Raw genomic sequence first — 24,187 nt, forward strand, 5'->3', positions numbered from 1 at the left:
AGCTCCAGCAGATTGGAAGGTCAGCAGTGGGTGCACGGTTGATGCAATTACAGCTTTCTGAACATTTCTGTCTGGAGATCTTTAGAATAATTTAAGTGCTCTGAGTATAACTGAGTGAAAAAGGAGCTGTCACGCATGAGCCACATCAGAAATTTCCCATGCTGAGGCACATGGCTGATTTCAAATTGCTACCGTTGCACCTGGAGTTAAATTGTCTATTTTGGTAATGTGGGATGTCTTACTCTGGCCTAAAATATGGATTTTCCTAATAATTTTAATTCTCTAAGGCACAGACAATTTTAAACTCCCAATATCACCCTCCCAAAGCTGCCTGTCCCTGTGGGAAGAGTGAGGTGTGTGTGTGCATCCAAAGGGCTTTTTCCTGGTAGATTGTCCCTGACAGTGCTCAGTGAGAGCATCACAGACCCCAAATATTGGCCAAACACACAAATCCCAGATACTGGCCAAACACACAAACCCCAAATATTGGCCAAACCCCAAATATTGGCCAGTCAGGTGCAGAGCAAAGGCTGCAAAAGCCAGGATAACCCAGAGGTATCCCCAGCCCAAAGCAGAGGATCAGAAATGGGTGCTGCCACCCGAGCAGCACCAGCAGAGCTCTCAGGAGGAGTTTATTAGGAGGCCTTGAAGTGCTCAGCTTTATAAAACATAAATACCACGGGCCTGTCTATTCTCATTTGTGCATGATCCAGCGAGGGGATGGCAAAGCCAGGCTGCCCCTGGGTTTCTCTCTGAGTCACCTTGACGAGAGCAGCACATTTCTGCTGGAAGCAGAGCGGGCAGGGCCATGGCACAGCCCCACCACTGCCTCTCAGCACAGCCAAACTGCTCCTGTGCACCTCCCTCCGTGCCCCAAGGCCTCAAACCCTTCATTTCAGAGCTGCAGTTTGCATTGCTTTGTGCTCGCAGTCATACCTTCCCTTAAAACAGCTCCTTCAACAATCAGACTGTGCTTGAAGCTGCATGAGAAGACCCCAAATCATGTGTTTCAATTAATTAATTTTGAGGTTATGTTTGAAAAATCAACACTGCCTTAAAGACAACTTGCTGCCCTTTAGAAAATCTGTTAGACTAAAATGACACACATCACAAGAGCACTGTAGCTTTATCTGCATGGAAATCACTTCCAAACTGAGCTTCCTCAGAAATCTGCACTCATTTGCTCTATATTTGGAATATGGATTATGCAACCATAAAAACTGGACACCACTTCAGCATCACAGCCTGCAGAGCCAAGACAAACCCAGCTCCAGACACTCTGGAAACACAAAAAATCCAAGGCACAAGTGGTGTGCTTAGGTTGCTATCATGAACTCTGCTTTGCTACTGAAAATATAATGAAAATATTACTGCTGAAAATACGATATAATAAATAAATATGATATAATAAATATTATCTGTTTTTTCTTCACAGATTTACAGACCAATGGAACTACAGCTCTAAAACTCATTATCAACACCACTGCACCCCCTATGTCACAGCAAAACACAGCAAAGCACTAAAATGTTATTTGGGCTATTTCTAAACTTTGGAGAAAGATGTAGAATGACAAATGAAGAGGGAATTCACTTAAAATTATCCTTTTTCATTTAGAAAATCTCTGTTTCAATGATGTTTGTGGGACATATTGAGAATTTATGGTCAGAGAAGCGAGCAACTATTACTAATTATTCTCAACAAAACACCTTCAGGTGGATAAAAATATCTTTTTGAGATATAAATATGTGCCTGTAAACAGCAGATAATTAACAGTAAATAAAAATATCTGTGAAAACTAACAACTCAAATGGCCAACAGTGCTCTCCTGCCAGCCCTGGGACTCCTACAGGAGTTCAGGCAGCAGAATCAAAGGTAGAAGTTAAAGCAGCAGAATTAGAAGTAGCAGAGCTACAGTGGGTATGAAAATGTGTCTGGAGCTGCAAAAATCCTTATTTGCACTTGAGAAAAACTTGTTCTTGGGAGAAACTGGGTTATGACAGGGAAAGTTTCTTTGAGCCATGTTAGCACCAGAAACAAACACAATAAACAAAACTAATTTTCTCTTTATCTGCAGTAGAAATTATCATTAGTTTTGAGTTGTTTAATTTGACTGTTTTTAATTAATTTACTGTTTCCTAGTTTTTAATATTCATACTATTCAGCAAAAAAAAAAAAAAAAAATTGACAACAAAGTATCAGAGGATTTTAAAAAGTGAAAATATTTCAGATATTTGCATCTTCTGATGAAGGACGAATTCCATTTGACAGACAAATGCTGGCTGCATTTTATGTGAACTCTCACATCCTTTGCCTTATCAATAAAAGAGGTGAAGATAAACTGAAATTTGAAATTGAACAACTATGAATAACACATTATTCAAGCAAGGTCACTAATTAAAGCTGTGTGAAATGGAACAAAACAGTTTTCATGATGATAAAAGCATTTTCTTACTTCAGAAATATCTGTTTTTTCCTGTGCTGTAAAAATAAATATCTCATTACTTTTACATTCAACTTTTGAAGGGGTTAATTATAGGATAATGATGATTCTTAGCACTTTTAAATGCAGAAGAAGGTGAAGAAAAACAACTTGGATTAACTAGAAATAAAAAGCTCTTTACCTGCTAACACTCCTCAGCACAATCTCACCCATTTTATAGCAACTCCTCACCTGGAACTCACCACAGGAAAAACAAACATTTAAAAGGTCGCTGTCACCTGCAGAAGCCTTTTGTTAAAACCTGACTTCAGAGCTTGCGGTGGGGTTTGATCCAGGAGCCCACAAAGCTCTGACAAGCAGGTATTTCAAATGAAAATGGATTTAAAATTAACACCAATTGACAACTCTTTGAGCAAACAACCATATTTCCATTGCTATAGAAATATTTCCTCTCAGTGAGCAGTTTGCCAGTGACATGGCAGACACAAATTTCCATCTCTGCACCCCAAAAGAGCCTGGCCAGCTCAGCACACCTTTACTGCACACATCAGGATTTACCTTGTACCTGTCCATGGACATCAACCCCTGCTTTCATAAAGGAAATTCAACCAGACTTAAACAGAGAAATACTACAACTAGAAGATGTTACCACTCCCTTCTGTGCAGCCAAATGAGAAATAAACCCAACAGAAGAATGACATTTGGGATATTTTCTTGGGGTTTAGTTTTTTGTTTTTAATTTTTTTAGGTCATTTCTGGCTAAAGTGCACAAATAACCTGACATGCAGTCAGATTACCAAGGAAGGGAAATAATAATTTGAATGGAAGATGTCACCAATTGAACATTTCTGCTAAATAATATTTTATGGCCAAAAAGAGAAATAGCATCAAGAACCTTTTTGCATAGAAAATGAGGAATAAAGATAAATTGAACTGATATTAATAGACATAATTATTTTGTAATTAAAACATTTTCTTCAAAGCTTGATGAGAGTCAGAGATAAATGGTGAGGTGGCACTAAAACTACAGGCAGTATGGTTTATTTTGAAAGGAAAATTTACAAGTCAGCTAAAACAAGTTTATACACTAAAAGTACATCTTAACTTTCTCACAGAAATTATGGGACATTTTGGGTTCTTTCTGCATGCAGAGCAGTTTTGAACTGCTTTGAGTCAATATGAAATTTTACAGCTTCATGAAATACTGGTGCCAGCACAGAATTTTTCACACATGTGTTTGTCTATACAGAGTCCAGCACAGCTTCACCTATGTAGAATATCTATATATACACTGAGTTTTTGGTCTCATTTTCTGCACAGCAAAAAGGACTTTTCAGGCCTGAAGATCCCCCCTTGCACAGCACCATAAGTGACTGATAAAACAGACATGGTGCTTTTTGAATGATAAAATGTTTTGACGTTTATGTTAAAAGTGTTTTACCTCTCGCATCTTTAATTTGCACCACAGACAGGTTGTCTAAAATATGTTCTTAAATACATCCGTGGAGCCTTTTCCTCAGAGGTTTGTCTGCCCATTGCCATGCTGGCTGAGGCTCTCCTGTGTGTGACATGCCATGAAACATTTCTTCATCATTCCTGCTGCAGTCGGGGCAAGGGCACACTGACAAACACCACGAGCATCAGAGTCACTCTCTGTGATTCTGAGGCAGACATTACCACAGAAAAGGCATCCAAAAATCCTAAATAATGAAGCTGAGGTGTGACAGAGAGGAGACGTGACATATGCTCCACCACGAGGTTCTGTTTCTTTTGTGCTACCCTAAACCTCACAGCTCGGAACAAATGAGTCAATTATTTCATGCCTGCCACTATTTCTGCAACACACCTCAGTTACAAGGCATGAAGGCTTTCTCTGTATGCCAAACATCCTTTTAATTGGTAAATAATCTGCACAGCTGTGGGGCCAAACTGGGCTGGGGCTGCAGCTCCCAGGGTTAACAAATTAAAATTTCCCATCCTGGGTGTCTGAGCACAGCTGGGAGCACAGCTGGATGTGCCTCCTCACAGCACCACTCCACACTGAGCTGGGAGAGTTTGCTCTAAGGCCAACACTGCCATCAAATTCTGGTGTTTTTACATTATAATGAACTTCAGGCTTGAGGTTTGTTGTTATTCTTGTTATTTGGTTTTTTGTCATTTGTTCCCTCTAACTAGGAACCCTAATAGCCCTCTCATCTCAGAGGCAGAACATTCAACTTTTGGACAGTTCTGTTTATAAATTTCTAGAAGAATGCATTTTTGATGAGTAAGAGAAGTACTGATTCATGAAGCAATCAGTGTAACATTTCTAAATAATTCACAACTGGGCAGAGGCAAAACTTCAAATACCAATTCATACCTTCATCTTGCATTTCAGAACTGGATTTTTTGACTCTTCATCAAGTGGTTTTGAAGCCTGTTGAATTTTTTTTTTTTAAACTGATGTCTGGGAAGCTTAAATGCTCAGTGGACTGGATGCTCTATGAAAATATACTTAAATAATGACTTTTAAATGACTGAGTCCTATAAAATTCTGCAATTCCTCTGGAGTTCCCACCTAAAGAACAGTGCACTCCTCTTTAAACCATCTCTGAAGGCAGCACAAGAACTTTCCTGCCATTCTCTGTGTCCTGCTTTGATGTATTTATTGCTGATAGATAATTCTGAGGCTGATTTGCTTTCCAAGCCCACAGGTAATAAACCAGGTGAATTAATTTAGTTTCATCTCAAGATGCACTCTGCTGTTGTAACAGCTGTTTAAAACAGCTCACAGGTGAGAAATTCTCTGAGAGCTGTGTACATCAGAACTAATAAAAAGTGAGTGAAAGTAAAGTACATCTTCTAAATTTTGCCCACATAGCCATGTAAAAGAAACAGAGCTCTTTCTCCCTGTGAAAGTGAGTGCATTCACAAAACAAAGCATAAACCCAGGTAAAATATGAACAGAACAAGCCCAAACTCTCCATATGTTTTAAGAGATATGGCCCCAAATTTTCAGTGTACTTAAGTTTTATTTCTTGGCAAATGCTTACAAAAACCCACCAGAGCTTGTGAGAACAAGCAAGGCTGTGTTTTCAGCTGCATTCCCTTGTAAAAAGGCAGAACTTTAGAGGAGAAGGGTCTGGGGAGAGCTCAGAGCCCCTCGCAGTGCCCAAAGGGGCTCCACTGGAGCTGGGGGGCACTTGTGACACGAGCAGGGTGTGACAGAGCAGGGAATGGCTCCAGACTGCCAGAGGGGAGGGCTGGGTGGGATTTTGGGAGGGAATTCCTCATGGAATTCCTCATGCTGAGACCCTGCCTGTGGCTGCCCCAGGAGACGGAGATGCCCCCTCCCTCCTGGGGGTGTCCAAGGCCAGGCTGAAAAAGGCTTTGAGCAAACTGGGCTGATGGCAGGTGGGGCAGGGGGCTTGGGATGGTTCAGGTGATTTTTAAGCTCCCTTACAACCCAAAGCACTCTATAATCCTGTGGCTGTACCTTGGAATATGCAGGCTGCTGTTTTCAATATTGGTGATACATCACAGTACCCAGCCCAGGAAGAAACTCACTTTATGACTTGAGAGCTACTGACTTCAGTATTTGCAGTGGTAAATGTGCAAAAAACTCCTGTAAAATATTATTTCCACTTAAATTACCACTGCACTGTTAGCAAGCTAATAAATCCTTATGAAGATCAGACATTGAGGAGGATCTATGATTATATTTCTGATGGAAGGAAATGGCATGGTTAGGGAGGATGACTCTGTCTGCATCTTGAGGATGTGTAAAAAGAAAGTTTCTCCCTTAATTTATGCTGTTTGAAAGCCCTGAACTAGTTTTTTTAAAACTTTATCCTTCAAAGGCATTCTTAATATTCAAAAAGACCTTGCTAATTAACTCCTAAAACTACCTCAAGTCCAACCTGCTTTTCCTGCTCCTCAGAAAAGTTTTAATTGCACAGATTAAGCACTGGAATTCCAGCTGTCACCTTCCAATAGCTTTCTTCCCTTTTAAATCAGGTGCTTTGGTGCTGATCCCTGCCTTGCTTTGAGCAGAGCTTTGGACAGGCTGCTTTTATGATGGAGCAGTGGCATGTGGCTGTGGAAGTGATGTGACAGCACAGAAGGCACATTTAACCAGCCCCAGAGCCTGGAGCTCTGCTGTGACACCTGCAGTCAGACTGGGCTCAGCCTAACCCTGAGCCAGGACCAGCTGAGCTGCTCAGGGCTGCTCCCAGGGCAGCCAGGCACTGCAGCACCAGGGGTGACCAAAGATCCTTCAGGCTGAGCCCCAAACCCACCGTGGCAGCAATCAAATATCACCAGACACGTGCTGGAAGCTCCTTTCCTGGGAATACCCAGGAGAGCTTGGCAGGGCAGCCAAGCCTGCTCCTTTTGGGCCTTTTCCAGCAGGGGTTGGATGAGGTGACCTCGAGGTCCCCTCCAGACCAGAGCTTTCCATGGTCTGAGAACACACAAACCACCAGCACGGGCAGGGAGATGGCACAGGAAGGGAATTCCAAAGGGTTTTACCCGTGCTACCCTCACTGTGTGAGTAAATTACACACCAGAGTGGAAAATCCACTCAGATTTAGAAGGTTCCCCAATTCCTTGGAGCCAGGAGCTGCTCCTGTGTGCACAGGAGGCAGTGAGCTCCTGCAATATTCCACATCTCAGCTGGAAGCCCCAGCACCATTCCCTGGAATTCCTCTGGCCTCAGGTTCTCCTGAGAGGCAGGAACATGCATTCAGTGAAGCATGGAGGTGCTGCCCAGTTTGAAAATAGAATGGAAACAATTACTAATCATTGCCACTGCAACACAATGGCTCACGCAGAATTTGCAGTCAAAACCTAAATTACTCCAATTATCTCCTAATCAAGGTCTAATAATATTTACTGCAGTTGCTCAGCTGGAAGCACTTGCCAGCTGCAGCTCAGAGGACTGACCAGGATCTGTGTGCTTAGGAGCTGCAGCCAGTGCCACAAATGTCTCCAAAGCACCTGAAAGGAGGTGCACACTTCCCAACAAACACGGGGGAGGATTCACACATTTCAGAGCAACAGAACACTGACCTGTGTGCAGATCCAGACTAAACTCAGCAGGGATGCAGTCAGGGTAATCCAGGCATTCCCCTCATCAGCTGAGCCTCCCTGCTGCCACCTTTCAGTGCTCTCCATGAATTCCCACCAAACCAGAACGCTTCAAGTGTTCCCCTTGTGCCCCTGCTGCCCCCTGAGCTCCCTGAGAGCAGGAGAAGCACCCACCTGAACTCAGCATCACTCCAAACCAAGGCTTCTCTGAGACTGTTCTTCTGGTGAGATGCACAAAGAGCATTTCCTTCAAACACCTGCCACGTGTGATGCTTCCCATCCGTCAGCTTAATGGAGTGTTTTGATACTTAAAAAGGAATTTTATAGATAAGTAGATAGAAAGGAAGAAGAATTCAAAGGAAGAATGGCACACGGGTTGTATCACCCTCAATGTTTAATGGCTTATGAAACTCTGAGCTTCTGTTTTCAATATATAAAAAAGGAATTGAAAAAGTCCTAACATATAAGAAAATCTGGTATTTTCTCCTAATAAATGAGTATGTTTTACAGACTCTTTTTGAAGTGTAGAGTATGTTCTGTGCTCACACCAACTATCATCTCATGAAGGCAGGATAGGTCCTTCAAACCCCAAAAATCAGAGTAATGTTCATGTCTGACCTGGAACAGCACACTGCCAACCTCCTGCTCCTCCACCAGCTCTTTCTCAGTCGTTACTGCTACATTTCAGTTCCTTCTGCTCTGCCTGGATAAAAGATTCAGGACCATGAATGCAAAGAGCTCAGCAAGTTGAGGGACCACACTGGTTTTGCAAGTAAATAAAGCATCACTCAAAAGACAAACCAGTTCTGATTCCAGTTCTGTGTTTCCATGGCTCACGTCTGATCTGGTTTTGTTTGGGTCTTTAAATCGATGAAAGGGTGCTGGCACTTGTGATTAAGAGGTCAAGCACTGAATACAAAAGTTTTTTAATCTACTTTTCCCCCAGCTAGCACTCAGTGTCCCGAGTTATTCATACCAGCAGGAGGCTGTGGGTGAACACTGCCCCACGGCAGAAATACAGGGAAAAGCCTCATTATCACCTATGCTGGAAGTAAATAAACCCAACGGGAGTTCACTTAATCCAAGCACATCTATTGCCTTTCAAATTCAATAATTGCCTTGTTCCCTTCTTCTGAACTATCAATTCCTCTTTGGAGAGCTCAAAAAAAATTAAACATTGTTTTTTGGGTGGTTTTTATTTTGTGTCTGTGTTTTGAGGAAAGGGAGCCTCTTTTGTTGTTACACAAAAAAAAAAGAGGCAAGAAAGGTACTCCCTTGGACAGAGTCCGTTAAAAATCAGATTATTTCCACAGCATTCTCCTATTATTCACCTGCCAGTAAAATATGTACACTCATTGTCTCCCTCTGAATGCCTATTTTTATCTGACTGAGGCTATATGGTCATTTTTGTACTTATTACTGAGTTACTAAGTTTTTTTTTCTTCCTTCTTCTAAAGCATGTTTTTCTCTTCTCAAAAACTGGGCCACATGCCTCTGAGGAGAAAGTAGTGCATTATTTCATTCCCACCTTTTCTTCTTTTTTGGCATCTCTGAGGCCTGCTATGCCCAGAAGTGCTTCCACTCAAGCTGGACCATCAAATCAATTATCACAGCAGTCTGCTTCCTAAATATGAATGGCAATGAATGACAACAGGCAAGGCCAACTTTCAGCTTGGATTTGTCATTGGCAATGTACATTTTTTTGTTTTTTCTATAGATGTTTGGTAGAGTGGAAGTTTGACCAAACTCCTCCCCCTGCTGTCTGCAGCTGCATCCTGTGGGTCCCCTCATGAAAAGCTTCCCGTTTGCTGCACCAAAGACAGAAAATAAAGACAGAAAATAAGACATAAGGAACTATTCTCACCATAAAAGTTCTCTTTTCTGCTTATCTTTTACTACAATCGTTGCTGGCAATGAAAGAAAGGAAAAGCACAATGACAAACTGTTTCCATTCCTAGATGTTCCCAATTTCAAGGTGCAATTATTTTTAGTGCTGTTGCATCATTCCACAGGAGATCCCCACGTCCAGCAAAGGGTCAGGGCTTTGCAGCTGGAGTGAGCAAAGCCCTGTGACAGCACTGAAAGATTAATTACTGTAGGAAATAATTGGTGTACAATACAGCACAACGCATGCTAACACAGGAAAGTAGAATAAACCAGGAAATCTCACCCCTTACTCACAGCCATAGTTTGGAATTCGTGTTTTCCCTAATGAAAAACTATTTGTTCTTTTGCTAAGAAGATAAATAAATAAATATATACTTATATAGACACTATATAAGTACTAAATATGATATATTTAATATAAATACTGGATGTGATTCCAAATAATGTATTTCTAGACTTCCCCTTCACTGACACTATTCATTCAAAAACCTACAAAGAATGAAATTTATATTAAAGCCCGGCTTAATTTTTGGAGAAGTGATCATATACTAGGAAAGGGGATTTTAGCCAGGAACTGGGACACAAACCCAGAACCTTTGGGGCGAGAACACTGCAAAGGTTGCATTGCTGCCAGTGCACATAATCCCAGTGGTCTCAGAGAAAATATTGTATTGCCTATTTTAGCAAAAACAATTTCAGCCAAGCAGGCAGCAATTTATTCCTTCCCTCACAGACACATACCACACACAAAAAAAACAACACAGAAACTCTTGACTTCCATCCTTCTGAGGCTCCTGGAGCTGAGGGTGAGCAGGAAGGGAGGGTTGATGGTTCCACCTAGTGGTACCCACATGGCCCCAGTGCAGCACTGGGCACAAACTGGGAGCAGCTCCCGGGCCCAGAACCTCTGCTGGCATCACTCCAACACATCACAGCCCTCAGTGCTTATAGGTCCAGCAAATATTTAAGGGATAAGCTTTCAGTTTGTACAAATTAGTTCAGTTATTCGCTTGCTGAACGTTAATTTTCATTATTTTTTCATTAATTTTCAGTGCAAACCAGAATCCAGACAGTGTCATTTTCTCCTTAAACCATAAGGACTCTTCCCAGGAGTCCCTTCCAGTTTGTTAATTTGCTAAAATGACAGGATTTCTACAACGAATTGTCAGAAAATTCTGTGTACAGGATGACATTTGTGGGTCCTTTTGTTGTTTGTCTCTTTTTGAAACAACTGCTCTCATCTGTGGCCAAGAGCAAGTTGTTCCTGGGTCAGGCTGCTGGAGCAGCTGAGAGCAAAAAGGGTTTTGCTGCTGGGGGCTTTGATGCTGTCTCAAGAAAGCTGCTTTTATCCAGTGCCCCTGCTCACCCACCAGCACAGCCACCCCAGCACCAGCACCCCGTTCCACGGACTTTTATCTCCCCACCAACAGGGACAGGCTTCAGCAGATGATGGATTTAAATTCATCTTTCTGTGTGCCTGGGACTACAGCAGACACAGCTCATCGCCTTCCTTCCAATAAATAACATCCAGGGGTGCCACACAGCAGATAAGTAAGGTTTGGGGGGTTTGATTTGTGAACACCTCACTTGTGAACACATTTCTGAAATTATCTTTTGCAACTGTATAATATCCTGAAAATGCAAAATGTTAAAAATGCTTGCATAGTCTTATTTATAACAGAGCATTTCTAAATAAAGATATTTCAGAATCTACAGGGCAAAGAGAGTTTACAGCAACCAAAACCCCAAAACACAGCGATGTGAGTTACAGCCACCACCTCCAAACCATTTCCTGCTGCCTGGAAGAAGGAAAGGAAGGCCTGAAAGGTTTCCTTGGGTGCTCCCCACTTCCCATCTGGCAGTTGTGAATTCTGCTCCAGAGATAAATAACTAGTCAAGAGTGAAGAGCTGAGCTGAGCTGCTCTGCAGCACATCCCCAGGCCTCCCTACCTGTCACATAATGTTGGGAGCAGGATCATGGCTGAAAGGGTTGACAGAGCACAGATTTATCTCTCCAAATCAAACACCGTGTGTTTAGCTAAACTCAGTGAACTTTAACTAATTAGCCCATCATTACAGTAAATTCATATAAGAGTAATTTTCAAAAGGCTAAAGCCAGAGCCCAGAGTATTTACACTTGAAGGACTGATAGTAACAGTTAGCTACTGGGAGAGATTTCCTCTTAAAAAATTCCAAATGCAACCCTTTCATGCCAATTGTTTGAGGTGAAGCCCTTTCTAAAATAGACATTTAAAAAAATAACTAAAAATATACATGTATCTAAATAGAGATGAGCTCAGCTGGTCAGAGCCAGGTGCTAAAACCACCAAAGTTAAGGGGTAAATCCCTTCGTGGCCATTCACTTCACACCTGGATTTGATGATCCCTGTAGGTCCCTTCCAACTCAGAATATTCTGTGATTTCTGTGAGTTCCCCATGGACAGAAAAAGGAGTTGACAGTGGAACTCAAAAGGCTACACATTCCCGTAAACATCATATTTTCCATTGCTTCTGTATTTTATATCATGTTTTAAATAAAGTTAAAAATACTGGGGAACAGGAATCGCACTTGAACGAACCCTCCCAAGGATGGCAGGCAATGAGCTGTGTCTGGAAAAGCACCAGTGACAGAACAAAAATCCTGGTGGCACGTGAGGCTGTGCTGGCCATTTCAGGGAGCTCCCTGAACAGGAAACGTTCCTGGGAATGGCAGCAGAGCCTGCAGCCCACAGCCTGCAGGATGCTTCTCCCTCAGAGCTGTGCGGGTGGGCAGAGCTCCTCACAAGGCAAGAGAGAGGCCCCAGGGGCATTTAAATGCTGAGGTGTTTGTAGAGTGTGGTCACTCAGGACACAGGGCCAGCCTGAGCACAGGGACTCGGGAAGGACCAAAGGCTTTCATTCTCCTCTCTCCCACAATGAATTTCATCCTCCTGCTCAGTCTGCAGGGAATTACAGAGCTCTGCAGACCTTGGACAGCACCTCCTGTTGCATTATGCCATTTCTGACCCAGAGATGGGGCAGCTGAGGGGATTTAAAAGCTTTGATTCTATTTTCAGTTTTATGTGAGGGGTGAGATAATACAGATGTCATAATGTAGGTGTGATAATACAGATGTCATAATGTAGGTGTGATAATACAGATGTCATAATGTAGGTGTGATAATGTAGATGTTACAATGCACTCTCCCGAAAGAAAACCAACAACCATCTGTCCCTTCCTAGTACAGGAACCCATCACAGTATGAAAGAAAGACGTGTTGTCCCAACAAAATGAAGATTAAAAGGTTTTGATAGAAATCACATCAATACCTCCCACTCTAAAGTTATCATAAAAACCAATCAGCCCATTTAAATCAATCAATAACCTCCTAAACAGAAATATTAAATACTCTAAAAAAATTAGTAAATAGACAACTACAAAAAAGCCACATCAAACCTACAAATAATTCCTAAAATTCCCCACAAATTCATTTCCCACAGCTCCCTGCCCTGAGCAGCAATTCCCCTAGGACAGGCTGGGTGCTGCACTGCCTGGCTTGGTCTGTGGATGCTCATCCCTTCACTCCTGTCCTACCAACGAGGTTTGGCACAAATGCAAACTGCTAAAGCTGCTTTAAAAGCTTCACCCACTCCTGAAATCCTCCCCCTCGGTGCTGCAGAGCTTTCTGATTCTTTAACAACACACTGCAAGAGATTTTCTTAAGAAGTTTAAGGACAGCTCAGCAATTGATTCACACCTGTTCACTTAGATGGAGAGCTGCCACTCCTTTAAACCAAATCATGACTGCCTTCAGTGACAGAGATCTTTTTTTGAAATGTATATTCCTTACTAATAGTGTCTCCATTATTTCAGCAGGAAGTAAATATTCAGAAGACTCCATCAACATAATTCCAGCTTCCTTCTGAGTGGTTATCCATTAGGAGAAAAAAATGAAACTTCTAGTAAATCTTCCTTTAGGGTTTACACTCTGGTAAAGTGGATTTAAAAATAAAATAAGCTTTTGTCAAAATCATCTTGTAATGAACAGATTTGACAAGGAAAGAAATTGCCAGTCATCTTTGCAATGTCTGACAGGGATGAGAATGTATTTTTTCAGGAGTGAATCATCAGATCTAGGTGGTTTTTCTTGGTCTGGTTTGTTTTTTAGTATTTTTTTTGGGTGGTTTGTCTTGTTTTATTTCTTTTGTAAGGAAATAATTAATTTCTTCATTGTTGATTGAACACCTTGCTGGATTTTAATCAGCCCCCAGTGATGATGGAATTTGCTGCTGTTCTCAGACTCAAATTCTGCTCCATGAAGTCAAAAGGACTTTTTGGGTGCTCCTTGTTCTGGTTTGGGTTTTGGTAGTTGGTTTTTTTGGGGTTTTTTTTTTTGGGTGGTTTGCCTTGTTTTGTTTCTTTTGTAAAGAAATAATTTCTTAATTGTTGATTAAGAAAATTAAAAAAAAAAAAATTAAAAAAACCTTGCTGGATTTTAATCAGCCCCCAATGATGATGGAATTTGCTGCTGTTCTCAGACTCAAATTCTGCTCCATGAAGTCAAAAGGACTTTTTGGGTGCTCCCTCCATCCCATTCTGGTTTGGACATAATTTTACAGAGCCTAAAGCCAGCTGAGCTGACAATGTAACCTGATCACAGAACAGAAAATGCTGTGGCCCTCCAAGCTGAATTATTTCTCCCTCTCCTGAGGGAATACTGGCAATAATGGCTTTTTTTCCTATTATGTTATTTTAGAAACGTGTTCCCTTTAAAATGAAAAAAAATCATCCTCACAATGACTGAACATTTTCCCTATTTCATTGTGGTATGTCTATTTTAATTTGTAATTTAAATTTGTAGGGAAAAATGCAGGAAGGCTGACATTCCACTCCAGTAATATATTCATGGAATTACAGACACATAGACAGCATTGTAAAATTTTATATACTCTCCTTATAATTATTTAAATAGAATCTTCTTCACCAACCGAAGAAATGCCAATGCAACAAAAAATTGAAGGAAAAATACAGAAATCATAGAGAAAATGAGAAGTGAATATATTGCAGATCTAAGGAAGAACTCCAGTACCTCTGTTATTTTTAGACCTCCATCTGGAAGGCACTATACAGTGTGTATATAGTTTTTAAATAACAATATTATGACATTATATACTTCCATGAGAGGCTAAAGGAGATGAGCTAATGCACACACTAATAGATATATTAGTGATAATGTTCTTACAAAATCTTCTATCAAAGCCTATTATATCACTTTCCCCTCCAAAGGAGAAACCAGCTGTGTAACATGCAGAGATCTTCTACTGAGGAGATCAACAAACCATATCAAAGGTTCACTTCTGCTGTGTGGTTTGAGCATGGCCAAATAAAACCAACTCTTTTAAGGCTGGTGTCTGGTTTTTACAGAATAAAGGCAATTCTGGAATTTGAAACTAGTTACTCTAAAATACAGGACTATCAGAATTATTATTAATGTACATCATCAATATCTCACATCTGGTTTTAGTCATCATTAAAAATAACTTCACCCTAATTGCAGCACCCGTTAAAATATAACAGCATTGAAACTGAAACAACCTAGCAGTGCAAATGTCCTACAATTAACCAGCATGGATAGTGCTCAGGATGTGAGAGCAATTTTGGAGCTACACACATTACAAATGTACCAGCTCAGCTACATTATGTTGAGGCAATAATGTGCAATAATTAGATGAACCACCTGTGCTGCAGCTTCAGAAATGCAATGGAGAAACCAACAGGAAATTGGCTTTGAAATGATGATTGACCAGGTCTCAATGATGCCTCAGGTTTTGGCTTTCATGTTTTTCACATTCTGTGCTGCTTTAGTGTGTGGGTCTGGGTTCACATCAGGGGATGGTGAGCTCTGTGCACAGAGCAGGGAGACAAAACAATTTTTGCTCTAGTGAGGGACCAAGGACAAATGATCCAAATCCCAGCCCCAAGAGCACAAACCCCGTGGGCTGCAGAGAGAAAAACAAGCAGGATGGGACTGCAGGGGCTGCACTGGGATTGGACACTGAACTGCAATGTGCACATGGAGCAGAGCTGAGCCCAGGGAGAGACCTGGGAGCGCTCGTGCATTTTGGGGCCATTTGGGTTCATCTTGGGTGCAGCCCTGGCTGGGCTCTGCTGCTGCCCAAGGTGCATCCATGGAGGAGATCCTTTGAATCAATCCCTACTTTAGCTCTGTCCAGCCTCTGCTCTAGGGCAGCCTTCCCAAGGCAGCACCTGAAATCCCACCAGTGCACACGCCCTGACAAAGTGCTCTGCCATGCAGTCAGTCCTGAAATCCCAGCTTGTCTGCAGCTCACCAGTGCACACACCCTGACAAAGTGCTCTGCCATGCAGTCAGGCCTGCAGCCCTCTAAACCCAATATATTGTGAATAAATGGCCAGAGAGGCTTTGTAGAAAGATGCAAAAAAATCACAGACAAACCCAGCCAACAACCTGCCAATACACAAATCAGCTCCCTGAAATTATCTTCTCCCAAATTCCTCGAAGCACAAAAGCAATCCAGTCGAGGACGAGGTGATATCACAAAATCTATACCACAAAATTGGTAACATTTTCCACTTGTAATAAGCTACAAAGGCTCTGTTTTTGGGCAGCACACCTCTATGAGCACCACACCACCAGCAGAGGTTCAAGCACAGAACTCAGGTTGCAGTGTCCATTCCACACGTGGTGCCCTCCTCTGCAGAGCTGCTCCAAAAGCACTGCTGGCCTCCACCTGTGCCTCTGCCACTGCACACCTGGGCTGCATCTTTAACTCAGCCTCTTAGAAGGGTATGAAACTAAAAACATCAGGAAAATAAATTTATTTATTATTAAATGAAAACTTATGCAACTAAAATATCAGGAAGATAAATTATTATGATTGTAAAACTAAAAACATCAGGAAAATAAATTATTATGATTGTAAAACTAAATACATCAGGAAAATAAAGTATTATAATGAAACTAAAAATATCAGGAATATAAAATTACTTGAGGCCACTGCAATGCTGGCTCTCACAGAATGACCTGACTGCCTAAGATGCTATCAGTACTCTGTAACTGAGCATTGTTATTTGGGGTTTTTTCTTATTTTCTCCTGCTAATGCCACAAGAAAATGAGAAGTTTGCTCCATTACATCATGACCCATAGGGTAAATATTGCCTTTGCAGGAAGGAAACAAATGAAGTTCTTACAGTTCAGATGACAGCCACAATGAAGAACTCTGGGCAGTGGCCTCGTGCTGAGGTTGGGGACTCAATTCTACAGCGTGTGCCCTGAACAGGATGGAACAGAAACCCTCTCTATCTGCAAAATAACCATTTGGACCTAATGTCACTTCAATTAATCCCCTCCCAAGTCATACACTGCAACAGTGATTTTCATCTCTCCCCTTTCCATTCATTATGTATATATATTAAAATATTAAAGCCAATGTGCTTTACCTCAGTAAACAGTACTGTGCGAGAAAATTTTTCAAATAGAAGTGTTTCACAATAATTGCATGATAACACTGTCAGCACTGACAAAGAAAATTCAAATGGCCAAATGCAAATTAAGTTAGCCTTGCATATCGTTCATTACTACTCATGTAGTTGGTAAATGAATGCATGAATATCCTTTCTCTGCATGTAAAAGAAGTTCCTCTAACTTCAGCTACTGCATAAAGATGCAGCCAAAACTCAGCTATCAATCTCTGGAAATGGAGGCCTTCCCATCTAGCAGGACATAGCTCATTAAAATAGAACAGTTTTCAGATTCAGTGTGAATTAAAAAATAAATAAATTCAGAATGGTGAGTGACTTCCAACTGGTGCAAAATCCTGCTCTGTGACCTTGGCAGCCTCCTCCTGGATCACTCTTTTACTGGGAAGAATTCCTGGTTCTCAGAAAAGCTTTGTTTTACTTCTAAAAATCTATTTCACAACACAGGACCTTCAAAAAGGTTTTTGGATTTCTAATGGCTTTTAGGTTCAGAGGCAACTGTGCCAGCTCAGCTCTAAGAGAAAGGAGCTCCACAGTAAACTCTGAGTGACTCCAGAGCTGCTCTGGGTGCCTGCAGAGTCCTGTCACCAACCAGACACAAATAACTTTACAGAAATAAATATAAATCAATACAAATACGTGTGGAAATTTAAGATGAAATACAGCACTCAATTGCAAGGTCTGGAGCAGCTGGCACAGTTCTGCACGTGTCTGGCACGAGCTCAGATGTTCTGTGCTGCAAGGTGCAAATGGAGAATCCTCAGTGCTCCCATGGAACTCCCATCATGGTCAGTGGGTTTTTACTCCAAAAGGCACAAAAATTTAGAATTTCCTATGTTTGGATCTTAGGGCAATTCAGTGAGTAAAGTAACACCAGTGCTGAGTTTTAAAAATGTTGAAACTTGAAAAATATTCTGAAAATTTACAGGGAAAACTTTCCCCACTGCCCTGAATGCAGTCTGAAACACCCTGATAAAAACAAGGGGTACAGAACTCTCCTTAGCCTGGCTAAGTAATTAAATGCTTTAGATGATCAAGAAATGGAGCAATTAGTTACAATTACATAGCACAATAACTTTCTGAAGGACATTTAGCAGAATGTGCACGTGGCTTTGCCACTTGATGGCACATTTTCATTTGTTCAGGAAAAACTCTTGTACTGGGAAATAAGAACACACCAAATGGAAAACAACAATTTGGGTTTAGAGAAAGCAGCACAATGGATACAAAGTGCAGAGCTCACAATCCCACTTTGTGTCTGCAGAGTTCCCCAAATATTTATAAACACTTGCCATGCTCTAGGTGAGCACGTGAACAATCCCTGCATACCAGGAGCAGAAAATCAATTTTAAAGACACCAAATCAACCTGCAGCACTTGCTTCAGAGAAGGGTAACACACCCACAGAGGTGAAAGCAATTATGCAAATATACAGAATTCTTGAGTTTCTGTCTTTCCTCAGCCAGCCAGAGGTCCTGAGGTGTTCCTAGAGCCTCTTCACTCCTTGCCTGCTCCAAGGAATGTGCTGTCCACCTAAAGACCTGGAGCATCCAGTGTGAGCAGGCTGAACCCTCTTCAGGCTCCTTTTGTCCACTTCTCCATCCTGCTTGCAAGGAGAATTCCTCTGAAAACTCACAGAATTCAGGTTTGGGCTGCAAGGGACCTTAAAAATCATCTATTTCCAGCCCCCTGTCATGGGCAGAGACATCTCCCCCTGTCAAGTAAAAATTCCCCACATCAAAGCTGTTCCTTTCATACCAGGCCATGGGAAAAATGTATTATCTAACTACTCCTTTAATTACAAAAGCCATAAGACAAAATGCAGACACAGTAAAAATAGATTATACCACAAATACCTATTTTTAAACAGCTTTGGGACTGTTTATGGAGCTCTCAGGACTCAGGTAATTTGCTGAGATTCCATTTGAATGGTGCCCATATTTATATTTAGAAATAAAAAGCAAACTTAAATCTACAATAGTGCCATGATAGCAAAATGAGTAAATTTATTATTGGCGATCTTGTTTAGCTCTTGCTGTTACAGATGTGGTAATTTTGAAGCACTTGGATCTTGTGTGAGTCCCATTAGTCCACAACACCTGACTGTAAGCAAAAATCCTCCACTACACAACTGCATAGCAAACATGTCTTTAAATACTCAGCTCCTAAAAGCTAAAATGTTTGAAAAGATGAAGAAGTTTAAAACACAAACTTTTTTTAAACTCAGGACTAAATTTTTCTAGTCTATCATGGATATTTCCGACTTGATAACAGGTATTTAATGCTAAGGATCTGTTCCTCTGAAAGAGATTTTATTGAGCACAGATTCAGTGCACCTCCCACCTCCTTGCATTTTAACATTTATGATATTCTCACCAATGCACAGATGCAAGCGTATCAAAACCCAGCTTATTTAGACAACTGTCACATCCAGAATGACTGACAATGCTTTCAGGAAAGCAAATTTGCTTTGACTGAAGGTTTTTATTTGAATGTGGTTCAGGTAAATGAGGACTGTGCACCCAGAAACCCAACTAACCCTCCAGATTTTATTTAATACAATCAGCGCAAAGGTAAAATTAGTTTAGCAAGGTAGACAAGCAAAAGTGAGTCTTTAAGCACAGCTGTTATCTCCAAGCAGAAGACACAATATTCCTAAAACAATAACCTTTTATTAGAATTCTGATGCACTGAAAAATACACACCTACTTAAACCCGTATTTTAAATTAAAATGTCTGAATGCCATATGAGAATTACCAAAAAATCATTAAAAAATAGCAATCATTAAAAAAATAAGAACACTCTATTACCACAGCTCCTTTTTCTTCTTGCCAAGGTTAAAGAAGGAGTGGAAGCCCTTCAGATGGCTCCCCCAAAGACACAAACCTGATGCTGAAGGTTCAGGATTCCCTTTCCCTCTCAATGCGTGCTCTTAGCATGGAAATAATGGCAGGGCAGTAACTGATCTGATTTCGATGTGGGAATTAAAAACAAATCCAGAATGTGTGCTAAGAGAGCAGAGGAACTGAGATCCAAAGCAGGAGAACCTTCATGGATGTCCCTTGCAGCACTGCATCCCCAGCAGGGAGAGCCACTGAAATTTGGCCCAGGGCATCAGGGAGGCTGCCAGAGTTTGCAAATATTGGAGAGGGCACTGGTCATTAACATTCCTGAAAGAAATTCAATTCTATGCCAAAAAAACTTACAAACTTAATAAAAAGAACCTTAGCAGAATAGTTAGCTCTGTGCAGAAATTTGCTTAAGCTAATTTAGAGAAAAAAATTATTCCTGAATTGGTCTTTTAATGATTTCCTAGTCCAGGGCCAGGAAAAAGGGCAGGGATTATTGTGCAGCAGCAGTGCTGGATGCAGATTTTAATGGCACCCTGTGATAAATGTCACCTAAAACTGTTCTTTATTATCCCAATATTGGCAAACGTGCAAAATGCAAGTGTATTTTTGGAAGAGGAACCAACATTTCTAGAAAGTGATTTCTAATTATTATTTTGTAGGCTCTCTAAGCAAAGCAATCCACTGAAAGGACAATCTCTCTCCCTAAAACCCAGTGGCTAGAAACAATAAAGTGGAGTACTGAGCTCAGGAGAGAGGAACCACACAATGTTTTTGCACATTGAGAAGTCTGCAGCAGAAGAAAGAGCACAAAAGAGTAGAGGGAAATGTAAAACTAGAGGAGGGGGGCAGGAATTTATTATTATTACTTCCATGACCTGCTAACAAAACCATTTTTACTGGAAAACTCTGGGGTTGTAATGCAACCCATTAAAGTGTAGCTTTTCATTTCCAGGCTTAGCAAACAAACATAATGCAGTGAAACATATTTGAAATGGCTTTTATTGTTCTGAGCCTGTCTGTACATTTCACCATTTGATTTTTCCCCAGCAGGAGTACTGCAATGTTGAGCAATCCCTCTCTTCCCTTCTGCACCTCTTACCCAGGCTGAATCTGACTGGAAATTAGTTTAAAAGAAATGATTTTAAAGGCATGACCATGTAAGCACAAATATTCTGGAAGGTACAGCAAAAAAGGCAAACTGAAGAGGTGGAATGCCACTCCTTCGGGCTGCTGTAAGCCTGTAGTAACTGGAGCTCTGTTATCCAAATTAATTAATCCCCTCCCAGGCCCAGGCCACTCAAAGCCACAGGGAACACACACAGCAGGTTTTTGGGGTTTTTTTTGCAAAGTTGTGTAGTTTGAGCCAAACTGATCAAAATGCCAGTGGAAGTGAAACTGCAGATTGCTCCTTCTGAGTTAAATTTTCTTGCAGGAAACCACTGGAATAAAACACAGCAAAAGCTAAATTTCCATCATCTTCTGACTGCAGCCACTGTGAGGGTGTGAAACCTCTCCAGTTTTCATCTTCACCACGAGAAGATGCAAACAGAATAAACAAGTTTGGGAAAAGATAGATCTAGAGCACATACATGGAAAGTGTACAAAAGTGAACTTACTGTAGTGCTGTGAGGTTTTGGGGGGCATTTTCTTTGTGGGTTTTTTAGGGGTTTGGACAGGGTTTTTTTCCCTTTCTGTAGGGGCCACCTGTTACCAAGGAATTAGCAAAACTACAAAAAGTAAACAAGCAGAAGTTGTTTTTTCTCCTTGCTAAACTACAACCACAACTGACACAGAAAAATGAGATCTGTGTCCAAACAGGCAGAAAACTATTAATGGATTTTCCTCTCAGACTACAATGTGCAATCAAGACAAGCTCAAAACCAAAACTTTGCTGGACAAGTCTAACTTTGAAACAGCAACACCTTTATTTATTTTTCCCCACGAGTGTCCCAAACCCAGGCTGGCTCCAGAGTTCAGCTCTAACAATGCTCAGAAACCCCTGCACTGCTCCCTGCCCACAGACAGAATTATTCCACTTGCCAATCACAACCACACGACCCAGCAAGCCCAGAAATCCCCCAAACTCTTCTTTCCAGGCCTTTTATTTCCTTTTTTCCCCCCTTCCACTGGACCAGAGGAGGCATGTAATTAACTGTTTATTCCAATCTCAGTGGATGGAACTCTGCAGGACACAGTGGCACCAAGGAGGGAACTGTCATTGCTCCTTTTTTGAAAGGGAGATGTGAAAGGTTTTAAATGTGGTCCCAGGATTTTCATGCTGTATTTCACTGCTCAGAAATGTCACAGCCACGTTTTTAGGCACTTTTTGGTGTGTAGACAAGTTACTCATGAGATGTCACCTATGTTTCTAAACCACATGAGAAAATTTACATGAAAGTTTCAATGAGATATTTGAACAGGACTAACATTTATTACATCTTATTCTCAATTCTTAGCTACCCCTGAAAATTTTACTTTATGGCCTTCTTTTCTCACAGAACACTTAATTTAGCCAGAGTTTGGACGGGAGGACCCAGCCCTTTTCTCACAGCGAGTTCTCCAAAGTCAATCAGCTCCTTAAATTTAAAAGCCAGGCCCCACTGGATATCACCTGACTCAGTGAAATTCCAAACACCGAAGTCAAAGTAACTACATAAAGCAGAAGATCAGCGAAAGGGATTTTTAATTAGCTCTGTCCCATGTTTTTGCTGAGGAATCCCTGGATTTGCCCCAGGTTCAATCATCTTCTGTTTTCTCAGCTGCAGCAGATTTTGTGCAATCTCCTCTGGTCCCTGGGAAGCTTTGCTTTGTCACCACTTGGTGACAAATGTCTCCTCAAGTCACACTAGAGAGAAACCATCTCTCAAAATGATACTTCTCAAGATAGGGGAAAAAACCAAGTTTTGATCGAGGAGTTCTTTCACGTCTGATCTGAGAGCAGAAACAAGCCCTGAATTAAGAATGATCCTGGAGCTGTAGCAGAAGTGACTTCAGAATATGAACAAATCAAGTCACTTATTTGGTTTTTTTTCATAAGATCATGCATATGGCAAATTAAAAATAATTATGCACTACCTTTGCCACTAAAGAAGATAAAAGAACTTGCCTTTACTCTTCAGTTCCTCTAAAAAAATTCATCAGCCAAATGAACCTAACCCCAGCTCACTGAGGATCAGGTGGATTAACATGGCTTATTTATGACTCTCTTTTGCCAAACATATCCAAACCAAGCTTTTGATTTTATGCCAAATAACTTCAACTGTAGATTTTTAAAGCTGCATTTTTTACTATAAGACATGTTTCAAATGAAAAATTGCAAAACACAGTTACCATGAGCTTTGATGAAAAGTGAAAGCAGAGTAAATGCATTTCACAAAGTGTGTGCCACTGGAATGTCATAACGAATAAAGGAAATGCTGCCACTGATTAACTTCTCAAATTGTCTCAAAATCAGCTTTGCAGGAAGAAGCAATTGCTCAGTAAAGTGGACAAAGTTCAGTCCAATACCATTGTCTTCCTCAGGAAAACAAAACTATCTTAATGCATTTTTACTTTTAAGGCTCCAAATAGTGGAAGTTCCTACCACAGCAGAACACACCCAAGAGCAGTGCTTGCAAATGATGATCAGCTAAACACTCAAATCTTACTTGTTAAGAAGCTAATACTCCTCGTGGCACCACCTCCAATGAATTAATTATACTTACAGCTGTAAGAATGAAGCACACTTAGTGCAGGGATGTTTAATTGCCATTTCAAAGCCAACAGGAGCCCTTGGAGCACACAATAACCTGGAGCCCCAGCTGCAGGTTAAAAATCTCTGACTGGGCTTTCACAGGAGCTCACTGCCCAACAGCAGCCCATGGTATCCAGTGAAAACTGCTGAAAACTGCAAAGATTTGGCAAATGTTTGCCAAACAGCTTCAGCCTGCTCTGTTCACAGCCCAAACTTTGCAGAAATTCTCTTACCTTGCGCTCGCGGCGTTCGTTTCCTGCGGTCCCTGAAAGCTGCTCCCGACTGCAGGGCCTCCAGCAGACTGTCCATCACCCCTGTCTCGTCACCCTCTGTGGGGAGCAGCACAAGAAAATTCCATCAGCACAACTGCAAGCAGGCTTTAGAAGGAAATAGAGTCCAAGAGTTGTCCCGTTTCCATAATGCTGCCGGTAAGAGGTGGGCACATCGCAGAGCAAGGCTGCTCTGCTGTGGGGTGATGCCCATCAGGAAAAAGTGATGCCAACCCTACTGTTCTTTCAGTTTGGAGATGTTACCCTGTGCATTACTGATGCCAACCCCACTGTCCTTTCAGCCTGGAGGTGTTACCCTGTGCATTGCTGGTGCCACCCTCAGCATGCAGAGAGGCAGCTGCTGCTGAGTGATGGCTGAAGGCTTTTCTGAAGTGGAAACGGGTCAATTTGATCAATGCATCTGATGGCACTGAACAGCA

General features: G+C 41.4%; 1 protein-coding gene across 6 annotated transcripts in view; it reads right to left on the reverse strand.

The window, feature by feature from the left end:
* DIAPH2 (diaphanous related formin 2) overlaps nt 1-24,187 on the reverse strand; it is a 170,639-nt gene that overhangs the window by 29,063 nt on the left and 117,389 nt on the right. Inside the window, exons 26-27 of one of the 6 annotated variants that reach the window (XM_039722538.1) lie at nt 23,712-23,807; nt 7,921-9,316 (exon numbers count right to left, since the gene is read on the reverse strand). In XM_039722538.1, the coding sequence (XP_039578472.1) occupies nt 9,069-9,316; nt 23,712-23,807 (344 nt within the window). In that variant the 3' untranslated portion in view covers nt 7,921-9,068. Of the gene's footprint in view, nt 1-7,920; nt 9,317-22,186; nt 22,677-23,711; nt 23,808-24,187 lie in introns of those variants that run through there. The other 5 variants (XM_039722539.1, XM_039722535.1, XM_039722537.1 and 2 more) reach the window with 5 other exon arrangements.

This window comes from Passer montanus, unplaced genomic scaffold (genome assembly GCF_014805655.1).
Source record: "Passer montanus isolate IOZ18808 unplaced genomic scaffold, ASM1480565v1 scaffold49, whole genome shotgun sequence".
In the NCBI taxonomy this organism is placed as follows: Eukaryota; Metazoa; Chordata; class Aves; order Passeriformes; family Passeridae; genus Passer; species Passer montanus.